This window comes from Calidris pugnax, unplaced genomic scaffold, assembly GCF_001431845.1.
Source record: "Calidris pugnax isolate Ruff unplaced genomic scaffold, ASM143184v1 scaffold63, whole genome shotgun sequence".
NCBI lineage: Eukaryota > Metazoa > Chordata > Aves > Charadriiformes > Scolopacidae > Calidris > Calidris pugnax.
Genome location: NW_015090852.1, coordinates 5,469,198 through 5,479,277, shown reverse-complemented (window position 1 = coordinate 5,479,277; position 10,080 = coordinate 5,469,198). Strand labels below are relative to the sequence as shown.

The following is a 10,080-nucleotide window of genomic DNA, read 5'->3' as shown; positions in this document are numbered from 1 at the left end:
ACATAGTTCCTGCCTTCTGGAGTGTCTGCAAGCACGCCAAATATTAAAGGGCATAAATATACTACATTTTGATGGAAGATGGAGGTAAATTCTCAATTTCATAACTGCTGCACAACAGGTTATACGATTGAGCCAAGCTCATGCTGGAAGCCCTTTGTAAAGTTCTGGGATTTTGGCAAAGTTCAGTTTAAATCTTCTAAATCATACTTCAGTGTCTGGCCTTTTCCTATGTCAAATTTTCATAGCTTAAATGCTAGGCTGTGACCTTTTTTGGTGCTGTAGAAGTATGAAACATCAGTTTTAGACCTAGAAAATAAAGATAAATAAAGACTACTGGCTTCCATCTTTTATATCTGGGCATTTTCAGATTCAGTTTCTGAAGTGGATCTTTAATAATGCTTTAAGAATAAACTACATTATAGAAGTTTTCAGAAATTTAATTGTTAAACTTCAAAGTACTTAAATATGCTGTAGATTCTTTTGTTTCATTGCATATCATATAGCCAGATAGTGCTCTGAGGGTTTTAAAAAAATAATTGTGAATTTGCATCCAATTATCATTAGATAGTTATGAATTTATAGTGATTATTTAAACTGTAAAATTTCATCTCATATTTAAGCATCTGAAGCAGATTAATTAACAAAAATGTTGGAAGGCTTGATCAACAACAAAAGTTTGAGTTAACTGTAGTTAATTATAGCTAGCGTATTTTTAATTAGGGGGTTATGAAAGCATTATAACTGTTACTTTTCACTTGAGTCTGTGATAACTCCTAAAAGTGCGATTATTTTACATTTCTCTTAAGACATTCTAAATTAATTGAAAATGTGTTAAAGCCATTCATGTCACTTTATTATGCATTTATTAAAACAAATGTCAAATGCTAATATGTTAAGAATGATCTACTTTTTTGACAATAATTATGCTGGTGACCATAGAGAATCAGCCAGACATCATGTGGACATGATGCTTCCTACAGAGAATGATCTACTTTTTTGACAATAATTATGGTGGTGACCATAGAGAATCAGCCAGACTTCTGCTTCCTACAATTGTTTTTATAAAGTTATCAGAATAATAACAGGCATGATTTTTATCATGATTGACTATTTTATATATATTTTTAACTTCTCCATATGCTCTGTTTTTAAACGGTCAGGAACTAGAGATCCCTGGCAGCCATCTTTCTAGCAATTTCTAGCTCTCTCTGTTGATGGGATAAGTCAGAATTGTGCAAGTTTTAAAGGAGCACAGAGTGAGTTGTGAGATTTCATGAGCACGCACCTATTTTCAAGGTACTATTTCATCTTTAGGTCCCAAAAGATTCGTAGAGCAGAATTTTTTGGCTTTCTGCTTGCCCTACTAAGATAGGTGATGTGATCCCACTTCTTCCTACACGTGGGAATTTTCTCTTCTGAAAATGAGAATTAGATTTAGGAAGGGAGAATGACTTGCTACGTTTTTGAGTAAATGAGGTGATTTCAGCAGTCCTGACTGCTGTCTTTATTGTGACTTTAACCAGCAGAAATCCCCTGGTGCAGGAAGGATACCAAGGCTGGGCTGCAGGCGGAAGTTGCAATTTTCCACTGAAGTATCATTGCAAAATGAATGGTAGCTGTGGGACTGCAAAACAAACCCACATCCTCCTTGTAGCTCAACCTCAGCGATCGTCTGCATTTCTTTGTTAACCACTAGTACTGGAGCAGAAAGAAAGAAAAAGAAATGCAGATGGCAAGAAAAATACTAGGTGATAGATAGAATAGGTGCTGGGTATCAAAAATAGATATTTTATGCCCTATCTACCTACCTAAGCTGTACATAACCAAAGGCAGCATACTGGGGCTTTCAGACTACTTAATATCCTTCATTGGCTACATGAATTTGTTCCTTAATGGAGTTTGATAAAATAGACAGGATCTTTTGCATAGAGGATGTGACAATGTGTAGAAGGCATAAACAGAGTTCCAAACAGGGAGAGATTCCTGGAGGTTTAGAGCAGCTCAAAAGCAAAAGAATCAAAAGGATCAAATTCATATCAAATGAAACATTTTTCCTCTTTTAGAAAAATCTTATTGCTGTATCTTGTATTTAGAATTATTTTCTATAGTGAAGTTTCTTTCTGCCCTATGTGGTTTAAAATATTTTTTTCTTCAATACTATGCCACAGCTCCTTCCTTCACCTAAATATATACAATAAATTCTCTGATAGCCATGAACAAGATCAGTGTGTGCATTTGGAGGCACCTGAAGACTGCACTAGAATCCCATCATATTTTTTTTGAAAAGTCATATTGTTTGAAAAATAATGCCATGACTAAATTCTGATTTACATGCTTACTTGCCTAAAACTGTTTATCTGATGCCTACTTTTCTGTTTATCTGTGTTTCATTGAAAAGTGGTAATGATTATTGACATTACTTCTTCATGAGTGCATGGGGACAGTACCACGGATACATTCAGAAAAGCAAAGAAAATTAATTATTAATTGAAAATGTACAGAGGAAGATTTACTCAGGCTTTTTTCCAAAACGCCTACACAACTAATAAATGAGACTTTTCAATAAAAATTTAAATTAAATAAACACAAAGAAAATTGAAGGGAATCATATTGAAGACAGCTGTGTTATGAAACATTAATTTGCTCTGAATGCCAGGAACATTTGTTATAAAGCAGCTGCCTATTTATTAAATATTATCACAGTATGTTATCTACCATATTTCTACTTCTCCTGTTTTGAATTGGTATAAAACATATTTAAAAGAGGATTTTAATGTTTTTTTACAAATTACAAATAAGATGATGAATGCATGAGTAAATATATTCAAGTCCCCTGAAAGGATTTGATTTTTGAGGCCATCCTTCTAAAGAAAAATCAAGGGCAAAGCAGAAAACCAAAACATTCTGCTCAAAAATGTGAAAACACATCGCCAAATAAAGCAAGCACTGGAAAAATTATCAACGGCAAACTTCTTTACTGAGAAGGTAGCTCAAATGCCTTAGTATATTCTGTCCTGTTTCTTGAATATTTCTCCACCATTCTTAGAAAGTGTCATGTACATATTGTACTTAAAAACAAGCCAGCAAAGGCAATTCTTAGATCAGGTTTGTACAATCACTTTAATAAAATATTGTCTGTACTGAGTTGCAATGGCAGACATTTACTAATTCATAATCCCTTAAGTCTCTCACAAAAATGGGAGCCATCTCTTCGGATTTCCATTCTGTTGCTTCTTGACTAGTTCCTTGTACGCTTCTGACCTTAGAAACCTGGGGAAAGAGTCCTTTGCCATGAGGCTGTAGATTGACCTCTGAGCATCATCAAAGCAGCTGAGGGTGGGCTCAGAGATGTTCTGAGAGATGTGGGTTTTGGTATGGAAGTCGATGTTAATCTGTAGGAAGAAAGGAGGCATAAAACCAATGTCAGTTTGATTGGAAAACTGAGGTCTGTTCGTGTACAGGACACAGTCTGCATTTGAATTTCCTCCCAGCTACCCTGGCTGATACAAATAAGAAGAAGGTGATCCCTTCATTTTCTAGCATACTGAATTATTGATTTTTTTGTTGCTTTTGAAAAGATGGCATGACTGAAAATAGAAAGGAAAAACTTGGTAATGATTATTTAATCTTTTTGCCAAACCAAATCCTATGAAGTACCAATCACCAAAGAATAAATTAGAGATGAAAGTACTCAGCATAATTTTATGTTTTGCCGCTATGCATTTTGTAAGGATTTATTTTGTTTTTAATAACAATAAAATGGATTTCAGTCATATGTAAGACATCTGGGGATTCAAAGCATGCTCACTATCAAGGGCAAAAACATCAGTGTAAAAGCTTGTTAGGGAGTAGAATGTGAATAATAATTAGCAATTTTTTTCCTTCACAGTAAGAATTTTTTAAATAATGATAAAATTGAATGTTGTGATGGAAATTTTTGCAAGTTTGCATTTTAATTTTCATCACATCAAAAATACCTGTACAAAAGAACAAATACAATCATTAACATTCCAAAATACTGGTACGTAAAATACAGAGGAAATGGTGCTCATTGCCTTATTAAAATGGTTAGACAAAAGAAATGATACTGACTATATATTTCCCAAAATCTTAAGGTAGGTATTTCAGATGAGATAAACCAGTGCCCTGTTTGAAGAATGTATTTGAAGTATAAACCATAAGAGATCTTTCTTTTCTTCACTCAGTTCCACACAGTGTTTTCTACCTGGTAAATAACTGACATGAAAACGGAAGTACAGCCATGTTGAATTTTATTTTCTGTCATTCCTGGAAGTTTGGATCCAAACTTTCCACTTTATTCCCATCCTCTGTACCCAAAGTACACAAAAAAACCTATTTACCTCCTTGGGAGCATCAGCTTGTATAAAGTCAGAATAAATCTTTTGGGCTTTTGAGGCCATCTTAGTGGAGGACTTGGTTTTCTTGAAGTCCTCACAGGCCAGCCAGAACTCCACGTTCTCCTCACTGAATTCTGACTTCAAAAATGTCCTAAAAGCTTCCAAGCCATCTGGGGGAAAAAGGCAGGAGATGATGGGTAGAGGAAAACTGAAAGATCGATGTAGATTATATGTATGTCTATACATACGTGTGTGTGTATATATATATATGCAGTATATATAGTGTAACTTATATGCCTGATACTGTTTTCCTGTCAGCCAGCAGTTAGTCTTAAGAGGCAGTTATGAGAGAAATAAAGAGGAGATGAAACTACAGCCATGATAAGGTGACAAAAGGAATTCTTTCAGAGAGTTAATAATTGAGGAATGCTTCCAACACCTGCCTGCCATGGTTTGGTCTCTCTAGCACTGACATACTAGTCAAAAGTGGATGCTGGAGATTTTGCTCTTCAAGAGGATTTGTGGTGACTAGGAAATTAGGGATTTGAGGCTGACCCCTGGTCTAAGAAGCAAGCAGAAATTTAAGTCATATTGTGGTAGTGTGCTCCTCTCAGAACTGAGGTTAGCCGGCCTAAATAGCGCTTCCATCTCCTTTCGAGTAATGATTAAGACTTGGATGAAGAGATGGACTCTTCATTACTCCCTTGTTCAGCACTTTTTGTTTCATTTTTTCTCTTAAAAGTTAAAAAGAAAGGTTTGTTTGGAAGAAATTGTTTTAAAATTAATCCAAGTCACAAGCTCTTAGAAAAGAAAGCCAACAGCACCCAAATTTAGTTGTGTTAGTCAATGATATGTTAATGATATAGTTAATGATATTGAGAATCAGGGAGGCACCCCAAGAACCAGTCCACAAAGTTACTGCAGGAAAATGGGGCCAGGGCAAGGAAATTTTTAAGCTACACATGATTTGGGGTTTCAGGTCAGTAGACATGGGATTCCATGATCATGGGACTTTAGATATATTAGAAATAATAATTTTTTGTTTGACTGAAAGTCAATGTACAACACATATTTCTTTGTAACGGGAATACCTAAGAAACAATTTGTGGATTATTTTTTTTTTTTGTTTAAAAAAATAGGGAAAACAGAACCAGTGTGCAGACAGTTTAATAAGGATTATCTTCATAAAACAAAACACTTTCAGAGCACATTTGCCTTCTTAAATGCCCATTTTGTGCTGGCCAGAAAGTATATGGTGTTTGTAGCTTGGAGAAACAGTGGCACTGCTGTGGTTCAAAGCATGAGGAGAGTTCAACTGGAGAGCAGTGTGAAAACCTGACAGCAACATTTGTGAACTGGGTTGGCACACATTTTTTTAAAAAGATAATTTTCACTTCTTACCTTTATTGGCCAGTAGAGTATCCACAGACTCAGACCAGGCCATTGTTTCCCCAGTGTTTGACCTGTGGAAACAACATCTATCTTGAAAATAGCATGGTGATCTTTTGCCTGTGTCATCTATGGTAGCTAATCTATTATTTGGCTATCTCCTTGAGGGAGCAGGGCGAGTAATTCATGTCACCCTATGCACTGGAAGAATATGATTTCTTGAAAATGAAATATTTTGTGGGAATGTTAGTGGCACCTGTGGAGATATCAGCATGTGTCTACCTGCTTTCCTGCATGCCAGCTTTTCAATTTGATTTTTCTCAGGGTTTTGGCAGTCAGTTTGCAGCCTCAGGCATCTCCAAATGAACATTAGTCTCATATCTTGGACTCAGTGATAAGCAGGAATAAATCTGTTAGCTCATCTAGCTCATATTTGGTTTAGAATAAGGAGCACACTTCTTCAATAAACCTCGGTTTAGTGGTTTGGAACTAAAATTTGAAAATTCGAAATAGTTTTTTTTTTTAAGTAAAATTTTGAAAAAAAAAAAGCAAATCCTATAAATGTCCTTGGGAAAAAAAGGTAGAAATTTCAAGTGTTAACTGGTCCTCTTGTAACCTCTAAAGACAGGTACTAAAAGATGAAGAATTTTGTTAAACTGTTACCCTATTATCTACTCAGGAGGTTTTATCTCAACTTACTTTAAATTTTAGTAAAATTAATGCATACAAATTTTTTTAAACATAAAAGTTGAAAGGGAATGAAGAATGTTTAACTACAATTTTGCACTTGTGAAATATCTTGAGATAAAACAAGTAGTTCAAAGTGTAAGGCCAGAGCAGAGTAAGCAGTTGGTTTTTATTTTTTTTTCCCATTTTCAATACAGATTTTCTTATGAGGAGACAAGGAGACACATCAACTCTAGAAAACCTGCAAGAATACCTCAAGAGGTAGGTAATAATTAAGTAGATTGGTATCTCATGTTGCTTTTGTTGAAACTGTTACTTTTTATACAAATAGTAGAGATGTATTAACCAGACAAATGAAACCAACTTTCTAATCCTCCAGCTGTGTATCTTGTCTAGGTTATGGTAGGCAGGAGGATTTGAAACTGAATTTACATTCTAGGTGAATATAGTAGTCACTCAACATCTTGGCAGTTCTGGAATGGTTTTTGTGCATCCTCTCTCCTTTGGTGGTAAGAAAGGGGTAATGGGAAAATCTGGAAATGTTCTGTTTCAGTGCAAAATCAAAATGAATTCCAGGATTTTTGACAGAAACAGAAATCTTATTTTCTGACTAGACCCTGTTTCCATTCAAAAAACTTCGCAACTTAATTTTCATGGAGGTTAATCGTCTTGTACTGAAAGATTTTTCTCAGTTGGTCTTTCTGGTTTCAGACGTGCAAACTCACGGGGGATAATTATTTTCTACCTCATGTTTAGGTCTTACATTCACATCCCTTAGGGAAGGCAGGAGTTCATGCACACTAAAAGCAGAGCAGGCCACCCTTGGCTCAGCAAAGAATCACAAGCCACAAACAGCGTCCACAATACTGAGGGGTGGGAAATTGGGGTGAGTGGTAACAGGGCAGAAAAGTTTCTGCTAAAACAGAGCACCTGCCTGCACATGCTGTGCTGCTCTTTCCTCTAGGCTACTGTTATAAGAGCATGTATTCTCAAGGCTGATAACATGCCCAAAGAGAACATTTTAAAGTAACTTTTGAAATGAAGTTCACTATGCTTTTGTCTGTCTGACCAAGCTGTGTCTGAAATCACCTATGGAAAGACCTTTATGCTGACTGTTGGCTTTCTGCCACTGTATATACTGACTTAGAAACAGGTATTTTAGGAGATAAAAGGCTCTGGAGTCAGATAAATGGACCAAACACTTTTTTTTAATTCTGTATAAAATATAAAATGTTTTCTTAGTTTACAAAAAAACCCTACCCTAGAATTCTGTAAAAAGTATTTGATATTCCTGCAGGAACTCTGAGAGCTTGACTGTTGAAACCCTTCTCTGTAGCATACAGGTTAGTTTGAAACCTGTATCACAGAGACATTTCTCAGCATCATCAGTAATGGTATTTTCTAATAGTAAATTTATAAAGAGATTAAATGATAGTGTCACTATATCATGTAGCTGTAGTTATAATTATTACAATAGATTGTGGCATTGACACCTTTAAAAAGAAGCTATTTTTGTAGCAGTCAGTTTACTTGTATACAGGCTGCACAGAATTATATTTAAACAAAAAGAATAAAAATGTGCATATTTATACATATATATGCACACATACATGAGGGAAACTGCAGTGCAAATATAGTCAGTCTGTATTGAAAACACAAATGAAAACTAAATGTTTTGTACATAACCATTACGTAGAACTTTGTGAGACATTATGTGCTGATGGAATGAATCAGCAGAGAATTTGTTTTAGTAACTGTAATAAACTTTTATCAAATATATAACAAATTTCAGCTTGTTTAGTAAATATTTGCTACTTTTCTTGTCAAACAAAAAAGCTAAATGAAAGACCAGGTTAAAACAGACAGCATGAATCTAATTCTGCTTCTCTTCCTTATGGTTAATATTATTTGGTTTTATATTTACTTATCACTCAGAAAATTATCTCAACGGCCTCATGGGATTTACTTGAATGGGAATGGCAAGCGTAATTGACAGCAAGGAATTAAAATAATCATATCCATGTGAAAGAGGAAAATAAAAGCTGTTCAGATTATTCAAAAGTTGATCATCCCACCCCATAAATCTCTTACAATTAAAATAGCCATAAACAACAACTCACTTCACTGGCATTTTTTGTTCCACTCTCTGATTGTCACAGGTAGGGCAGAATTTCTTTTTCTGATTGATCTTCAAGCTGAAGGTAATGTGACAGCAGGAACAATACAATTAGCATGTGAATAACCAAACAGTACAATGCAAATTGACAAACTGTTTTAATGCTTCCTTTAAAATTATTTCTTTTAGAAACATGGCTTATTTTTTAACAGTGGCCATTCTAACTTAATCTACCAAAAATAATTTTAATTAAAAACAGTTTATATGCAAATATCTGTGAAAATATATTTATGTTCTGAACTACATCTTCACAGAGAAATCATCTCGTGATTTTTCTCATTGACCATTGGCTTACTGACTGTGGAAAAGAAAAAAGGAAAATGGATTTAGTGCACATAACTAGAAAATTCTTCACTGTAATCATTTTCTCTCACACTGTATCTGCAAAGTTTATCCATCACCTTATACATCTTGAAGGTCTAAGGCCCTTGAGCCATTGTCTCTTGTTTACTCACACAAGACTTATCACAATGAGACCAAGTTGTGATGGCCATTTGCACATTGATGCAGTTACAAATAATGGGATCATGCAGCATTCGATACTTCCAGTGCACTGATTTTTTTTCTACTCTTATCAATATTTCATTCTATATAGTATCTTCTAGGAGCATCACTCCACCCCCAAAACTTTTTCATATAGTTTTGTCTTTTGCTTGTGATAATTATTGCTTCCTCCCCAGCTCTTTTCTATGTTCTTTGCTGTCCTTTGCTCTCCTGAACAAACAGGCTTATTGATTAGCTGCTTCCCTCCCTCCAAATCTTATCCTGATGCATAATCTTTTGTTCACACAACCCCCCCTATCCAGCTTCCTGGGTCTAAGTGTCTCCACTTGATATAAACAAACTTCCAGTGGTTCAGGAACTAGGATCCAGCTGTCCCAACCTGCAGAATAAGGGATTTTTGTCTTCTCAGCTGAAATATTTTACACCAAGTAGAGCAGCCTCAAGAGTGTAGGTCCCATTAGGTCCCATTTCTATAGTATAGTCACACACAAAGCTGCCTTCTGCCTGACTGAGGACACGATCTTGCTTCTTTTAGCTATGTCTAAGAAAACAAAGCAAAACCCAAGCATCACGTGCCGCATTTTGACCATAGCAATATTGGGGGATTATTCCTCATCCTCACCTTTTGTGGATCTGTTAAAGGAGTTTCAGGCCAAACTATTTGATGAACTTCACATGCGACAAAAATAGTGAATCTGGTCAACAGTGCTTGAGAAAGTTGAAATCAGATGGGAACCAATATAGAGGTGGATTACTGGGATGATCAGGAGAATGAAACTGTCTTGCAGGAGAAAAATAAAAGACTTCAGTTTGTCTGTAAAATGAATGCAAAGAGGAGCTATGATTGCTCTCTAAATATGGAGGAGTAACCCAGAGAGAAAAACGAATTATTTTAGTTTAAGGATCATATTGGCAAAAGAGCAAACAAAAACAGCCAGTGAATAAGCTTATTCTGGAAAAAATGTC

At 35.4% G+C, this 10,080-nt stretch overlaps 1 protein-coding gene across 1 annotated transcript; it reads right to left on the bottom strand.

Moving 5' to 3' along the window:
• Positions 1–2,814: 2,814 nt before the first annotated feature.
• On the bottom strand, positions 2,815–9,939 carry LOC106888913 (regulator of G-protein signaling 21-like). Its single transcript, XM_014943453.1, has 5 exons — positions 9,737–9,939; positions 8,555–8,629; positions 5,760–5,821; positions 4,362–4,528; positions 2,815–3,392 (listed from the first exon to the last, which is right to left on the bottom strand). Exons 2-5 carry the CDS (start codon positions 8,563–8,565, stop codon positions 3,189–3,191), a joined length of 444 nt encoding a protein of 147 aa, XP_014798939.1. The 5' UTR covers positions 8,566–8,629; positions 9,737–9,939; the 3' UTR covers positions 2,815–3,188.
• Between the last annotated feature and the right edge of the window lie 141 nt (positions 9,940–10,080).

What these genes read in the sequence shown, in the direction of transcription:
- LOC106888913 (XM_014943453.1), bottom strand. An exon ending in TACTCTACTGGCCAATAAAG is followed by an intron (nt 4,529 to 5,759) that starts GTAAGAAGTGAA and finishes TTTTTCCCCCAG; the next exon opens with ATGGCTTGGAAGCTTTTAGG. An exon ending in AAGCTGATGCTCCCAAGGAG is followed by an intron (nt 3,393 to 4,361) that starts GTAAATAGGTTT and finishes TTCTTCCTACAG; the next exon opens with ATTAACATCGACTTCCATAC.